The following is a 16,860-nucleotide window of genomic DNA, read 5'->3' as shown; positions in this document are numbered from 1 at the left end:
AGAGTGAGACTCTCTGCTCTCTGCCTCCTCTTCGGATCCCTCTCCAGTTCTTTGCTGTTCTGTGAGCGATCGCTAATTATTCGATCGCTGGAACGAACAGCAGCTGTAACAACGGGCATCCCTGCCTGGTGCCCTTGTGGACCTGGAAGTACTGGGAGCTGATGTTGCTTCGCCATACGCTCGCCATTGGAGCGTTGTACAGGAGCTCCACCCAGGAGGTGAACCCTGATCCGAGCCCGAACTGCTTCAGCACCTCTATAAGGTACTTCCACTCGACTCTGTCGAAGGCCTTTTCTGCATCCAGGGAAACGATCACCTCGGGTGCTCTGACCCCAGATGGGATCATGATCACGTTCAGCAGGTGCCTGATGTTCGATGTTAGCTGTCTACCTCTGACAAAGCCCGTTTGATCCTCTGCGACCACCTCTGGTACTCAGTCTTCCACTCTTTTGGCGAGGATCTTGGCCAATATTTTTGTGTCTACTTTTCGTAGCAAAATGGGTCTGTATGAAACTTATTCAGTCGGGTCTTTCTTAGCTATTAGCGAGATTGAGGCTTGTGCTAGTATAGGTGGCAGTGTGCCCCTTGCCAGCGAGTCTGTGAACATCTTCCTCGGGTGTGGGGCCAGTGCTGTCACAAATGTTTCGTAGAAGTCCGCCCGGAACCTGCCTGCATGGAGCTTATACTCTCCATGATCTCTCCCAGTTCTAGCGGTGCTCCCAGGCCCCATTTTCTGTCCTCCCCCACGACTGGCATGTCTAGTCTATCAAGGAACTGTTTCATCCCTGAGCCCCCTGTTGGGGGCTCTGAGGTGTACAGTCGCCAGTCAAAGTCCTCAAAGGTCTTGTTAACCTTGTTTGGGTCTGTTTCTAGTGTGCCTCTGTTGTCCCTAATTTGCACGATCACTCTGGTGGCTGCCTGCTTTCTCAGCTGGTGTGCCAACAGGTGGCTGGCTTTGTCCCTGTTTTTTTATAGCGGTCCCCGTGCCTGGCGGAGTTGGTGCACTGCTTTCCTCGTGGAGAGCAGGTCAAAGTCCATTTGTAGCTTTTTCCTTTCCGCCAAGAGCTCTGCTGTTGAGGCCTAGCCGCTCTCTCCTCTCTCTCCCTTTGCACTTTAAAGACAATAATTTCCCCAATTTTGTTTTTAAACTTAGAGTACCCAATTCATTTTTTACTTTTTTTTCCAATTAAGGGGCAATTTAGTGTGGCCAATCCACCTAACTTGCACATCTTTGGGTTGTGGGGGCGAAGCCCACACAAACACGGGTAGAATGTGCAAACTCCACACACAGTGACCGAGAGCCGAGATCAAACCTGGGACCTCGGCGCAGTGAGGCCGCAGTGCTAACCCACGGCGCCACCGTTCTGCCCAATTTCCACTCTAATCACGGCCTTCAGCGTCTCCCAGAACGTGGAGGATGAGACCTCTCCCAATCTTGTTTGTCGTATACTCCGCTATGGCCTGTGATACCCTCTCACTGAAGTCCTTGTCGGCCAATAGGGCAGTGTCCAACCTCCTTGTGGGGCATTGGGTAGAGCCCGTCCCCAACCTCACTTCCATATAATGTGGCGCGTGATCGGAGATTACGATTGCGGAGTACTCTGCCTTGACCAGCCCTGGGAGCACCGATTTTCCAACCACAAAGAAGTCAATCCTCGAGTATACGTTGTGGACTGAGGAGAAGAAGGAGAACTCCTTCTCCCCTGGGTGAGTGATCCTCCATGTGTCCACCACCCTCTTCTGCCCCATGAAGCGACCGGGTTCCTTCTCCATGTTCAAGGTCTTCCCTGCTCTGGGGTTTGACCTGTCTGTCCTTGGGTCCTGGACACAGTTAACGTCCCCCCACCCCACACCATGATCAGTCAATGTGTCGCTATGTAGGATATTTCTGCCATGGTCTTTTTCATGAATTTTACGTTGTCCCAGTTGGGAGCAGACCGTACAGGAAACCCATCTGCGCGGTACGAAAAGGCACGGGGGGTGTTTCCGTGTGGCGGCTGGGGTTGTGGGGTACCGGCGGCCGGAGGAGGTTCCGGGGCCTGAGACCAACATGGAATTCCGTCTCAGCAGGGGTCCGCTCAGACGGGATGCCACCGCACAACTGCGCCGTCTCGAGTCCAAGGGGCCGAGCACGGCCGTTTTGAGGCCTCGGATGGGCTTGGCCGCGTGCTGGATGGACACAGCACCGCGCTCGGCGAGCTCGTAGGGCGTCATCCAGTCCACTCCTCAGCCACCCTGCACGTCCCCGATCCTGGTCACCCCGGCATCCACAGCCCTCCGCTCCGCCAGCCACCGGAATGGATATTGGCGGAGGTGCGGATGCCTGAGCAGCGGCTCCCTTACGAGAGCCACTACTCCTGACAGCGGAGAGCTGTGGCACGTGGGGACCCTGTTCCAGACTTTGAGATGGTCCTGGTACAATACGGGCAGCGTCAACAAAGAATTCTGAAGACCTTGCTGGTCAACGAACAGGAGCTGCACATCGTAGTTCAGGCCGTGCACCTGGGGGAAGAAATACTTCGCCCGGGCACACCATCGTGGAGGAGGCTCAACGTCCAGGTATCGCTGCAGAGTCTGAAGGTGGAAAGTCGCGATCTGGATGCGAAGGCACACCAGCGCCTGATCGCCCTCCGCAAGCGGGAGATTCAAGACCTCCGCAGCGACCCAGTGCAATCCATTGTCCCAGAAGAACCGAATCAGAGTTCTCTGGATGCCTGTTACAAAGACAGGGGGAGGGGTCAAAGTGGCCAGCCGGTACCACAACATGGAGGCTATCAGCTGGTTTATGATGAGAACTCGACCCCTGTAGGACATCACTCGGAGCAGTCCTGTCCAGCATCCCAGGCGAGCGGTGACCTTGATCACCAACTCCTGCCAGTTCGCCGGCCAGGCTTCCTCTGCCGGGCAAAGATAGACTCCCAAGTCGAGGATGTTGGTCCAAGTAGAGGACGTTGGTCCGGCTTCAGCTGAAGGGCCTGAGCTCCTCTGGGAGGGGGTCCATCTGCCACGGACCGACCAGGAGTCCGGAACATTTAGCCCGGTTGATCCCAGCAGAAGATGCTGTGGAGTACACAGCCTGGCACTCTCGCATCCTCCGCAGGTCACCGGGGTCAGTTAACATGAGCAGCACATCATCAGCGTAAGCCGAAAGGACCACCGTGTTGCTCTGTTTATCTGGTTATAAATATGGCGGTCAATATGGTCGCCTTCCTTAATCCTAATTATGTTTACTTTAGAGTCGCCAGGTATCTCTCGATACCGCCACAAGGTTCAAACCCAAATACTGATCAAAGAGCCAATACACCAGTTCGTTAGTTCAAAGTCAATAGTATATATTTACACACACGGTAAGATCTACTCATGCACAACAGTACTACAAACTAAACTATCTCTAACGCTAACGCCTGTACTTAACTTCGGGTGCCCACTTTGTCAGAGGAACAATGGCCGTTGTTTGGATCTGAGGCTGTTGGGTTTGAAGATACACAGGAGAACAGCGAAGGTCGTCCGTCTGGTAGCGAGCGTTGACCTTGAACTTACTTGCTTCTGGTGATGCTGGTGGATGGGTCTCTGTGCTTTGAGAGCCAAGTCCAAGAGAGTGAATCTCTCCTGGGGTTTCCTTCTTTTCCTTGGAGGGGCTCCGCGCGCTTTTAGGTGGGCCTTAAACTTGGTCCCAATTAATTGGGCCGCTTCTCGATCACTGTTATCGATCTTGACCAATAAAGGGGTGGGTGCCCTGATGGCTGGGCGTGTCTCAGGTGGCCGTTGGCCTTGCTTTGTTTGTGCTTTTCGGTTGGGGAACTGGCGCCGGGATGCCTGCAATAGTATCGGTGACCTGAGTGTCATTCCTTTGTTTCCCGGAGATGGGCCATCAATATGCTAATCGACCCATAGTTTCAATTCCGTCTGGGAGCTGTTTCCCAAATATCCATTCAGGCTCTGTGCCGGCTTGTTTTCTAGCATTGTCCACAGTTCCCTATATTCTTTGCGAGAGTCCATTTTGTATTCTGGAAGTGGCTATCCCAGATGGCTACAACCGCCATGCCCGGCTCGCACAGAACCAGCCCCGACAACCTCCTCCGCAGGAGGCACAGGAAAGGCTCCACGCAGAGAGAATAAAGTTGGGCAGCCCTGACGCACTCCTCTCCCAAAGCGAAGGGGCGCCGTCAGGGACAGGTTAACCTTAATCAGACACTCCGAGGCAGCGTACAGTAATCGGATCCGGGCGACAAAGTGCGTCCTGAACCAGAAGGCTCGCAGAGGCCCGAGCAAATACTCGTGCCCCACCCTGTCGAGCGCCCTCTCCTGGTCAAGAGACAGGAAGACGCTCAACATCCCAGTCGTCTGAGAATGATGGATGTCCCGGACCAGATGGATATTATGGTAAAAGGTGCGGTCCAGACGGTGTGGGACTGTCAGGGTGGATCATGGTAAATGGTGCGGTCCGGGACGGTGTGGAACTGTCAGGGTGGATCATGGTAAATGGTGCGATCCGGGACGGTGTGGGACTGTCCGGGTGGATCATGGTAAATGGTGCGGTCCGGGACGTTGTGGGACTGTCAGGGTGGATCATGGTAAATGGTGCGGTCCAGGACGGTGTGGGACTGTCAGGGTGGATCATGGTAAATGGTGCGGTCCGGGACGGTGTGGGACTGTCAGGGTGGATCATGGTAAATGGTGCGATCCGGGACGGTGTGGGACTGTCAGGGGGATCATGTGGTCCAGCACAGGGCCACGGCGCAAAGACATGACCTTGGCAAATATTTTGTAGTCCGTGCTGAGGAGGGAGACCGTTCGCCAGTTTTTGGGTCGGCGGAGATCCCCTTTCTTGGACAGCCGGGCAATAACGGCCCTGCGCCACGAAAGGGGCATCTCCCCGGTCACGATACATTCCCCAGGACCCCCGCGTAGTCGCTCCCCAGGACGTCCCAGCACGCACTGAAGATCTCTACGGTCAGCCCGTCCAGCCCTGGGGTCTTGCCCCTTGGCAAGCTGTCGAGGGCGCCGGTCTTGATGATTGGCGGTTTGGTCGAGCCTCCCGACTCCCTCCGGGCCGACCTGCGGCAGGTCCTCCCACAGCACTCTGCAAGCGTCCTCGCTGCACGGATCCGGAGTATAGAGGTCAGAATAAAAGTCCCTGATTAGGGTCCTGACCCCCTCCGGATCCGAGACGAGGGACCGTCGTCGGCCGACTGGCCCTGCATCCTCTTTCCAGCGAGTAGAAGGGGGAGCCACGGTCCATGTCTGTCAGGAAACTGATCCGCGACCTCGCGTACGCGCCGTGGGACCCGACAAGTTGCAGGTCCCGCAGCACACCCGTCTTCTCCCTGTACAGCAGCCCCAGGGCCGGGTCCTCATCGGGCTGAGCGAGACATGACTCCAGATCGAAGACCTCTTCAGCCAATTTGGCGATCGTGGATTTCCGCCCCGCCGTCGACCACTTTGTGTCCCTCTGACAGAAGGCGCGGACATGAGTCTTGCCCAAGTCCCACCATAGCCTCAAGGAGGGGAAGGCACCCCGCGTCTTTCTCCAGCCGGCCCAGAAAAGGCGAATCCAGTCCAGGAAACTCTTGTCCTCCAGCAGCAGGTTGTTAAAGTGCCAGTACGCAGACCGTGCCTGAGCGCGGAGCTGGCCGAGCCCCGCCCACACCAGGTGGTCATCCGAGCACGGCACCTGCTCCACAGAGGCCGTCGGAACGCTGGGCAAGTACGTCCTAGAAATGTAAAGACGGTCGATTCTGGACGCTCCCAATTGAGGGCCCACAAATGTGTCCACCTGCGATTCAGGATGGAGAGTTCTCCAGGTGCCCACCAAGTCGAAGGACCTGACCAGGTCCCTTAACTTCACCACCGCCTGCGTGCTGCACTGGACTCTACCACGGTCCTTGTCCTGGAGGGTGCAATTGAAATCCCCTCCAAGGATGATGCACTCGCCCACAGGAATGGTGCCAAGAAGAGTGGACACTTTGTCAAAGAAAGTCGTTTGCTGCGGCCCGGCCAGGGAGCGTATACATTCACAAAGTGACGCACCACGTCCCCGTCGAGGACCGTTAAATGCAACAGACGGCCTGGTACTGGCTCCTTGACCCTCAAGATCTCTGGCTGAAAATGTGGAGCCAGCAAGATAGCCACCCCGCCCGAACGTGGTGCCAAGTGACCCCCTTGCCACTCCAGGGTCCACTTAGCTTTGTCCCCCGGAATGGCGTGGGTTTCCTGCAGGAAGCACACCCCGTACTATGCGTCCCGGAGGACAGAGAAGCACTGGAAACGGTGATGCGCGTCCCTGCTGCCGTGGATGTTGAGGCTGGCTATGGTTACCTCCAAGTCAGTTGTAGCGTGTGTCCTTCACCAATCACCCATAACTCTGCTCAGAGGGAGTAGAGGGTTGTTGCCCCCTCCACTCCCTCAGGAGCCCCCCGAGGAACAGAACAGCCTGTCGCTGCTCTCCCTGGTCCGAGTCGATCCCACCCCCAGGATCACCCTCAGGCGGGTTCCTCGCAGGCTCCCCCCTCGATTCAGAGGCCGTGGCGACACTGACCCCGCCGCCGATGCCGGGCACTCGGAGAGACCCGGAAAGACCCCCGAGAACAGCTCCGGGATGGATCCTGGGCTCCTTGGCATCGTCTGCTTGGGCCTTGTGAGCGGGGAGCCGTCCTCGCCGTCGCCCACCCACGACCCGAAGATATAGGGACTCTGGTGGCTGCCGCAGGCCCCTGGACGGGCACGGGGTCAGTACTCGTGATGGGGCCAAGGTGTGGATGGATTCGGTCTGACCGTCACACCGTCTTCCGTTTGGCCTTTTTAGGCTGCCTCTGGTCTAGTGGAGTCTCCCTCTCCCCCGCCAGTAGCCGCGGTGTTGTCAGGGGCCGGTTGCTGGGCAGACAAAGAGGTGGTAGAGGAGAGGGGGTGCCAGCCACGGTCGACCTGGAGATGGTGTTGGCAGCGGCCGTTAGAGTGGGGCAGTTCCGGCGAATATGCCCCAGCCCTCTTCAGGCATGGCACCCTCAGACCAGATCACTTTATGATCCTTCCCTTGGTGGGGAACCACAAAACCTCCCAGCGTGACCTCCTCCCGGGTCAGGCGGGCAAAAGCCTGACGCTCCGAGTATACATGATGGAGGGAAGGGTCCCGAGGCCGAGTGTCAGCGGCGCCACCCCGGACCTGACCTCCCCCAGGAGGTTGAGATGGGGGAGGAGGAGACACGTTCGGCGATGGCCTCCAGCGGGTCCACGGCCATGTGTGTCCCACCCACTGTGAGCCCCTTTCCAGGACACGGTGGACCGCCTGCTCGGCCCGCAGGAAAAACACGGCTTTGCCGTACATCCTAGAGGCGGCTACGATGGCCAAGAGGCCGATGACCTCGGCCATCGCACGAGTGCACGCCTCGATGGCCATGGTGGGGTGGGCATAACATTTGACCCCAAGTTGCCGCGTTAGTAGGCGGAAGGGCGAGGGGGCCGCCGAGGGTCGAGTGGCTGTTGCCCCCGCATAGGTTCTTGGCCGCCCTGCCCCCAGCAGAGTGGAGGATGCCCCTGGGGTACTGACCATGCCCACACTTGGTACGGCACAGCCATGTAACTGAAATCCGAGTACTGGGGGAAGGACGTGGCACAACAACAGCAGGTGCCACAGGGGAAGGTGCTGCAGGGCAACAGCAGATAGTCACTGTAAACGGGCAGCGCTCTTCAGACCCGGAGGGGCCTAAAGCAAAGTGGCAACTGCCACACACCCGCCACAGGGGGTGAAAGAAGTGGGCGGACGGCGCTCTTCAGCCCTGTGGGGGCCCAAGACAAAGTCCTTTGTCTTCACAGCAGCCCCAGGCGGTCCCACTCCCACCTCAGGCAGAGGGGCGGGAGGACAAAAGGCAGGGTCTTCACCCCGGGAGGGGGAACAGCACCAGGCCCCATGTGGTCCCACCTCAGGCAGAGGGGTGGGAGGACAGAAGTCAGGGCCTTCACCCAGGGAGGGGGCAGCAACAGTCCCCAGGTGGACCCACTCCCACTTCAGGCACGGCGGTGGAAAGACAAAAGGCTGGAGGCAGGGTCTTCACCCCGGGAGGGGGCAGCAACCGGCCCCAGGTGGTCCCACTCTCTCCTCCAGCAGCAAAACATTTCATTGATTGACTTCATTTTCACCCCTTTCCAATTTGAAATTGAATTTGGTTTATACACTATCCTGGCTCACACAGTCCGCTGGCTGATACATTTCAGTGGCTTTGGACAATTGTCTGGTCTTGGACAGTCCGCTGGTTTGAAACACTCCCCTGATTTCCACACTCCCTGGTTTACCCACACCACTGATGTAGTCACTCCCCTGGTTTCCAATTTGTAATTGAATATGACTTGAACACTCCCCTGGTTTACACAGTCAACTGAGTCACACGTTCTCCCCATGTTTCCTTTGGGTGCTCCGGTTTCCTCCCAGTCCAAAGATGCGCAAGTTATGTGGATTGGCTATGCTAAATTGTCCTTAGTGTCCAAAAAAGGTTAGGGAAGGTTTCCGGGGAGAGGGTTGAGGTGTGAGCTTAGGTAGTTGTGGGGCTGGTTTAGCACAGTGAGCTAAACAGCTGGCTTGTAATGCAGAACAAGTCCAGCAGCGTGGGTTCAATTCCCGTACCGGCCTCCCCGAACAGGCGCCGAAATGTGGCGTCGAGGGGTTTTTCAGTAACTTAATTAAAGCCGACTTGTGACAATAAGCAATTATTATTATTATTAGTTTGCTCTTTCCAAGGGCCATTGCAGACTCGATGGGCCGAATGGCCACCTTCTGCTCTGTAAATGCTATGAAATCTATGAACTCTGCTCCAGTTGAAAGCTTCTCCAGTCTCCACTTGAATAGTTGACATCCAGTTCTGAGCAGCTTGCAGCACTTTCTCTGTAAGGTGCACCATGACATACTGCCAAACCTGGATTTTAAAATTCTTCTTCAGTTTCTTCTTCCGTTACTGCATGTTTACCAATAATAATTCTTATAATATGTCATTGCTCAGGTCTCTTGTTGCATGAGACCTGGTCTCATCCTGATGTCTGAAACTGCCTTTTCCATTCTGCTTAAGTTATGAATGTTCTTATCTGTAACATATGTACTACATCAATGACATTAGTATGAACTTCATCAAGCACCGATACTGTCTATGGCACAGTGATGGAGCTGGATTTTGCTGACATTTTTTGTATAATTGAAAAAAAAATTGAGAATATCTTTAATATCTGTGTCTCCAGTCCATGTATTCCAAGAAGTTTTCATAGTAAACTTACACACATCGATTAGGAGCTGCCAGATGTGTACAACTATCATATTCATTTTAAAGCCACGCAGAATACACGGGCAAAATGCTGGAGTTAAAATAAATCATTCTCTGCCAGAATCTGAGCATTATGGAATAGTGTAATAAACAAAAAATGTGTATTACAGATGAGTCCGGACATATGGATTGGAAACCGACAGGTGGCCCGTAAACCCACAGCAGGGTTTTATTTCAGTCAGGTTTTTCTCAATGTTGTTGCCACTGCTCTTCTAACATTTTATCCAAAAACATTCGCAGCAATGTTCAAATGAGCCCCAGTTGTAAATCAATAATTCTGGATTCTACTTCCGGATGAAGGGCGGGATTAATAAACATCAGTTAGTCCTGGTAAATGAAGGAAAAATGGATGAACTGAATCAGCAGTATTTTACAGAGCAGTTCTTTTAAACTGTTTTTACCTGCGACCCATTTTAACCAACCGGCCATCCTTTGGGACCCATGCTGGCCAGCCTTTGGGACCCACACCAGCTGACCTCCACGACCCACTATGTTCTCTTACCTTTAATGCAGCAGGTGAGCTTGCTTGGTCCTTATGATCTCACTCCAATCAGGTTTAGAGGAGAGGGCAGTGCGTGTATCAGGTGCAGAGTTCAGCTGGTTCCTTTGTGCTGTCTTCATCCTTTTGAGGATGAAAAATCCAACCTTGAAGATGTAGATCCTTGTGATGTGTAATAGCAAAAGAATGCTTGTTTTACTCCGTACTGGGTACTTCTCGGAGACGCTACGCTGGAACTCTGAAAACCTCATGGGAGTTGTGCTGTATTATTAATGTGCTGTCACAGGTAAGAGAAGCTCAGTTTGTACATTTGGAGTCAGCTATAAATCAGTAAATTGAGTCTGGGGTCTCAAACTCAAAGGGAGTTTTCACCAACTAATTCTCTCTCAAAATCTGAAACTTCTCCTCTGGAAAATAGCGATAAAAACTGTTGTTCAGCGTAGCCAGTCTATCGACAGTTCCCTTCCTAACCGTTTTCTTCGAGATGTCATTGCAGTGAGGGGAACATGTAGTAGGTTTGGCTTTCTACGCGCAGTTTCCTAACGTTCAATTACTTTTGGAAAACATCAAATTCTTCACAGCGCCAAAAGCAATCATCCTCCTTCCCTTATAATTTGTGGTTCAGTGTGTTTAGAATTGAAAAGATGTCTGCAAGGTAAGACATAGAGAGCTTCCACGTTTCATCAGCAAACAAATCAGCCAGAGGGGATCCTGATTTGCATTGGCACAATTTATAAAGACATACCTTCAAATATCACCTTTATTCTGCTGTGTTCCTGTTTCCAGCTTCTTCTTAATGGGTTGTTGAGCAGAGGCCGTGGAGCTCACCCCAGCTCTGCTTTGTGTTGCTGTGGACTCTCCTCAGCGACTCTCTCCCACAGATTTAGATGTGTGATCCGGGCCTGTTTGTGTCTCTGACCCTCTCTCCCTTATTACAAAACCGTCCATTTTCAATTCTTCACAGCTGCCAGCTACAAAATGGAGGATCTGCTCTCTGGCGCCGCTTCAACCTGCTGTTGCTTCAAAGAAGCTGCCCTTGGACAGCCCGGTGACGTCAGGAGGAGGCGGTCCGGCCCGCTGTGTACCGCGCCTGCGCACTGCCTGATCGGGCTGAGTGGGCACGCATGCGCGGTATAGCCGGCACCCGGGACAGTCCCTGGAGAGTGACGTGTTATTACCAGCAGAGAGAATGTGCTGCTGCCGGCAGAGGGAGGCCCAGAGTCAGAGCAATGTGTCAATTAGGGGGAATCTCACTGGCCAGAGTTTGTGGATGGGGCGGGGGGGGCAGTTGCTGCAATTGGGTACCTGAACCAACAAAACAGATGCAAATAAACGTCACATAAATTCCCCAATGGTGACTTGGTCTCTCTCCCATCATTCATTAACATCGGTAAGTGAGTTACAAACAAAGAAAAGCACAGCACAGGAACAGGCCCTTCGGCCCTCCAAGCCCGTGCCGACCATGCTGCCCGTCTAATCTAAAATCTACACTTTCTGGGTCCGTATCCCTCTATTCCCTTCCTATTCATGTATTTGTCCATATGCCTCTTAAATGTCATTATCGTCCCTACTTCCACCACCTCCTCCTGTAGCGCGTTCCACGCACCCACTACCCTCTGTGTAAAAAAAACTTGCCTCGTACACCTCCTCTAAACCTTGCCCCTCGCACCTTAAACCTATGCCCCCTCGTAATTGTCCCCTCTACCCTGGGGAAAAGCCTCTGAGTATCCATTCTGTCCATGCCCCTCATAATTTTGTCGACCTCTCAGGTCGCCCCCAACCTCTGTCGTTCCAGTGAGAACAAACCGAGTTTACTCAACTGCTCCTCATAGCTAATGCGAGTTATTCTGGAAAAGAGCAGGTGTGTGGCAGTTCTCAGTTATTGTGTGTCTGCAGTTTGCTCTGACCATGGCTGAGGACAAGAAAGCTCCAGCTCCCAAGAAGGGCGCTAAGAAAACCCAGAAGAAGGCACCAGTGAACGGCAACAAGAAGAGGAGACGAGCCAGGAACGAGAGTTACTCCATCTACATCTACAAAGTGATGAAGCAGGTTCACCCCGACACCGGCATCTCCTCCAAGGCCATGAGCATCATGAACTCCTTCGTCAACGATATTTTCGAGCGCATCGCGGGTGAGGCTTCCCGCCTGGCCCATTACAACAAGCGCAGCACCATCAGCTCCCGGGAGATCCAGACCGCCGTGCGCCTGCTGCTGCCCGGGGAACTGGCCAAGCACGCCGTGTCGGAAGGGACAAAGGCGGTGACAAAGTACACCAGCTCCAAGTAAAACTGTTCTCAAACTCATCAAAACCCAACGGCTCTTTTAAGAGCCACCCACAATTTCTGGAAAGCAGCCAAACCATCGTTTTTTTATTATTATTAGATTATGAATAGCCAAATCGGTTCAAATAGTGTTTCACTGGAACATAACATCCTGGGTGATGTCCAGTTATCGCCTGGTCGATCTTCGTGCCTTGAAAATAAGTCTCATCATTTAGTGGCTGCTCGGTGTCCCTGTGTGTCTTTGGTTTCTGACTTGGTCATATTTGGTCCCTGTCGCTAGATTTGGAGAGACAATAGAACTCCAAAACCTCCCTTTCAATTTGTGTTCAGGTTCCGAAAAACCTCCCTTTCTCTTTCAGGCTTCCTCAATAATCGATCAGTTTATTGAGAGCACACCAGTGTTGTGGTGAAATTCCATTTCAATACTGACACGAGCTCCAAATTGCTCACTCCACTTTTAACACTGAAGTCGTCTACAATATGGAATTTTTAAAATAAGGTTTGTAGTTGGCTGTAAATTAGACACTCTGTCTGCGGCTGAGAGTGTTTTAAACAGCAGCCAGATTAAACTCGATTGGACTCCAGATTGTAAAAATCTGTGGAGACAGTTTCGGATTAAATGCCCCTTTTATAAATCCGAAACATTTCCACAGATTCTTCCAGACATGCTGAGTTTATCCAGCATTTCTCTTCAATTCACATTTGCAGCATCCACATTATTTTGCTTTAATTCATTTTGGGTTTGTTCTGTTAGAGAGAAAACCCGAAACGAGAAACTGACAGATAAAGGGAAACTGTAGATTACGGACAGAGAATCCAACAATCTTATACTCAGTGATTTAGTCTCGTTTTTACGGTCCCAATTCAATTTTCTCTGTTTTATCTTTTCGCGCTCTTTTAAGCTTTGAAATAAATATTCGGTTGGAATCTGAACATTTGGCGCCCAAACTTTCCGCCCTCAGCACCGTGGAGTCTCCTGATTGGTGCTTCAAACAGACATCTGATTGGTCAGTTTGTGCCAGGCTCCACAATGTTGTTCAGATAACCAATCAGCAATGTGTGCACCGCCATTCCTCCTGAAGCGAAGTGAATGTGGGGGTGCTGCCTAATATCCAGGCCGTGCTGCTGCCCAAGAAAAGCAGCGCTGCCGCCGGCAAGAAGTGAAGCGACCATTCTTTAATCTAATAACACAAAGGCTCTTTTCAGAGCCACTCACTTTATCAGAAAAAGAGCGAATTGTTGTGTGTCACTCAGATTCTGTTCTGCTACTTAATGTGCAAATGTTTCTGCAATAACTATCTGGGTTAATGTATGTGACTCGTTTCTTACTCGGAGCCATGAGACGAGAGAAACTCCATTGCAATGAAGCGTTAATTGTAACTTGGAGGCATTGGAATCAGTAACAGGAGGTCGCAGCTTTTATTTGTCGATTGAGCGGCTCTGAACCAGCGCTGGGACCGGGAAGAATCCAATAACCCAAAGGCTCTTTCAGAGCCACCCACTCCCTCCGGACAAGGGTGACCTGTTGTCCATTCGCTTAATTCTCTCACTAAAGCTTCCGAATGCAGAGATACTGCCGATGATTATATTCTAAATCACCGCAGCTCAACTGAGGGATTGGGTGTTGAAGCTCTTTTCCTGAAAGACTTGGTGGCTCTTAAAAGAGCCGTTGTTGTTGTTGCTGAATCCGGGCTTTAGGCGCGTTCCCCGCGGATGCGGCGGGCCAGCTGGATGTCTTTGGGCATGATGGTGACTCGCTTGGCGTGGATGGCGCACAGGTTGGTGTCCTCAAAGAGCCCCACCAGGTAAGCCTCGCTGGCCTCCTGCAGGGCCATGACGGCGGAGCTCTGGAAGCGCAGGTCTGTCTTGAAGTCCTGAGCGATCTCTCGCACCAGGCGCTGGAAGGGCAGTTTGCGGATCAGCAGCTCGGTGGATTTCTGGTAGCGGCGGATCTCCCTCAGAGCCACAGTGCCGGGTCTGTAGCGATGGGGCTTCTTCACTCCGCCCGTGGCTGGAGCGCTCTTGCGGGCCGCTTTGGTAGCCAGCTGTTTGCGAGGAGCTTTGCCTCCGGTCGATTTGCGCGCTGTCTGCTTGGTCCTGGCCATGATGTGAAACTGGGGGAAACGCACACGCTGAGAATGCTGGCGCCGCTCTCTCGCTGCCTATTTAAGACATTATAGTGACCGCCTACTTCTCCTCATTGGATGCAGCCCGATCCCGTGGACAAGTTTGAAAAGAGCGATGAGCGGCAAGGATATCAGGGCCCTGATTGGTGGACCTGCAACTGACAAACCATCAATTTCAAAAAGCCCGCCAATTTCACAGGGACCAGGAACGGATATTCGAGAAAACTGAAAAACTCAATCTCAAGTTGTAAATATCAAAAACTTCTCAATGATTCCTGGTCCCATTTTTGTCTCCGATTCGACCCACTGCCTGAGCACCCGGATTAAATTCAGATTCACTCCCTGATTGTTCTAAAACAGACTGGGATAAAGCTCCTATTGAGGGGCGGAATTCTGTCTCATTTTTATCTGATCAGCGATATCGGTTCTTTCAATGCAAAGAGCGATAGGTATTAAAGGGAAAATTGGCTGATTCGTTCAGCGACTGTTCTGGGGGAGATGGATGGAGGAGGCGGTGTTTACAGATCAGTTATGTAAACCGAGCTTCTGATCAAATTCTGACGCTGAACATTCATGTCCGAAAGTAGATTAATAAAATCCAGCAGGTACAATTTCACAGGGACAAGTAACGGATATTTGAGAAAATCAATCGCAAATTGGAAACATAAAAAACTTCTCGATGATTCCTGGTCCCTTTTTTGTCACATTCGATGCATAAAACTGTGCAGGTATTCATTCCCGCTCTCGTTACAATGTCAGTGTTCACTATGTGCGGTTACAGGTTTGACTTTGGAGAAAGGTTTTGTTTCAGACTGTACAGCACATCAATGTCGCCTTATAATGTGAAAAGAGAAATCAATGATAGGAAAGGAGTTCCTGTTATAACAGTACAAACTTTAACAAAATCGTGGTATCTCATTTATGACGCGTGAAACCAAGTCCTTACATTCCTTTATTATCCAGTCCGCCCCGACCTGACTGAGTCAGGGAGAGGCGGGGAGCGGACTGAGTGACAGACAGAGCAGTGAAATGTCTTTGATCATCCAGCTCCTCCTCCAACCCACATTTTATATTCCAAACAGAAGTGAAAAGAGGGCGCTGAACAACACGTACAAACTGCAGCATCATACAGCAGCTTGTTAGAAACGCGGATCTATTAAATGCAACTTGTCAGTAATATTCCCGCCTCAGTTCACTCCTTTCTAGAACCAGCCGAACTATCTGCTCCTATTTCAACTCCAGCTCCGATTCCACCCCCACAACTCCTCTCCCAGACGGGTTGGGAATTTTACTAACATCCCTTCCAGCTGATATAAAGTGTTTATGTTGTGAGGCGGGATTTCTCCGCCCTGTTACCTCTTTTACAGACTCTCCCCTGAATCTGTGAATAATGAAACTAACACAAACTGTGACTGTTCCCCCGGACACATCCCCGTTTAGGAAGAGGCAGCAACATCCCTGTGTTTTAGTGCAGAGTGGGGGGAGAGGCCCGGTGCAGAGCATGTCAGCGAGTGAGCGGCAATACTGGATTGACATTTCTGTCTGAAATCTGCTCCCAGCACCGGGACAGCGATTCATTGGTCGGGGGATCAGCTCTTTCCTGAGAGATGTGGGTGGCTCTGAGAAGAGCCTTTGGGTTCAGAGGTTTACAATTTGCTCGCCTTCTTTCACTTCTTTGCTGGTTTCTTAGCCGTTGCTGATTTCACTTTGGGCTTGGCCCTCGATTGGGTCGGATTTATTCTGCCCGTGGTCTTTTTCACAAGTGACTTTTTCTTCGGGGCTGCTTTCTTCGCGCTCTTTTGGAGAGTTGCCGCCTTCTTGGCTGCTGGTTTCTTGGGAGATTTCTTGGCTGCTGGTTTCTTGGGAGATTTCTTGGCTGCTGGTTTCTTGGGAGATTTCTTGGCTGCTGGTTTCTTGGGAGATTTCTTGGCTGCTGGTTTCTTGGGAGATTTCTTGGCTGCTGGTTTCTTGGGAGATTTCTTGGCTGCTGGTTTTTTGAGAGATTTCTTGGCTACTGTTTTCTTCACTGAAGGTTTCTCGCCTGCTCCGGTCTTTCTCACTTTCCCCCCGATTGTCTTCTTAACGATCTTGAAGGAGCCGGAGGCGCCCGTGCCCTTGACCTGAGCCAAGCTGCCGTTGTCCACACTCCTCCTGACACTTTGCTTGATCTGGGCCCCCCGTTTATCCACATCGACCCCTTTGCTCCGCAGCGCCTTCTTTATGGCCTGTAAGGAAATCCCCTTGCGATCGCCGGTTTCCGCCACAATCTGGAGGATCAGCTCGCCCAGTCCGGGACCTTCTTGTTTCTTCCGGGGAACCGCCTTCTGCTTCTTGACAGCCTTGACTGGGGCGGCTGGAGGAGCCGTTTCGGCGGCTGCACTATCGCTCATGTCCGAGACTCTGCACAAAATCTCTCCGTCAATGTGGGTGAGAAATGAAGCCTCTGGTGGCGGCACTGAGCAACTTAAAGGCAGCGAGCGGACGGGGCGGAGACAACCTGCTCTCAGCTCCAGGCTGCTGCTGCTCTCTGTGTTTTTCTCTCGTCCCAAACTCTCCAATTCCACTCAAATTCCAGCTCCACAGTGTCCCAGGATAATTCCTTCCTGTCTCTCACACTCTCATGTTTGCTGTAGAAAAGGTTTCACGCG

General features: G+C 52.3%; 2 protein-coding genes across 5 annotated transcripts in view; both read left to right on the top strand.

Annotated features, from left to right (window-relative positions):
* LOC140400016 (histone H2B-like) overlaps positions 1-16,860 on the top strand; it is a 79,146-nt gene that overhangs the window by 41,924 nt on the left and 20,362 nt on the right. The window lies entirely within an intron of this gene.
* LOC140400117 (histone H2B 7-like) lies at positions 11,677-12,153 on the top strand. The gene has a single exon (XM_072489594.1). The coding sequence runs from the start codon at positions 11,713-11,715 to the stop codon at positions 12,088-12,090; it is 378 nt and encodes a 125-aa protein (XP_072345695.1). The 5' UTR covers positions 11,677-11,712; the 3' UTR covers positions 12,091-12,153.

This window comes from Scyliorhinus torazame, chromosome 24 (genome assembly GCF_047496885.1).
Source record: "Scyliorhinus torazame isolate Kashiwa2021f chromosome 24, sScyTor2.1, whole genome shotgun sequence".
Classification (NCBI taxonomy): Eukaryota; Metazoa; Chordata; class Chondrichthyes; order Carcharhiniformes; family Scyliorhinidae; genus Scyliorhinus; species Scyliorhinus torazame.
This window is presented reverse-complemented; position numbering and strand designations above follow the sequence as displayed.

Coding starts and splice junctions, on each gene's coding strand:
- LOC140400117 (XM_072489594.1), top strand. CDS start 11,713: ATGGCTGAGGACAAGAAAGCTCCAGCTCCCAAGAAGGGCGCTAAGAAA.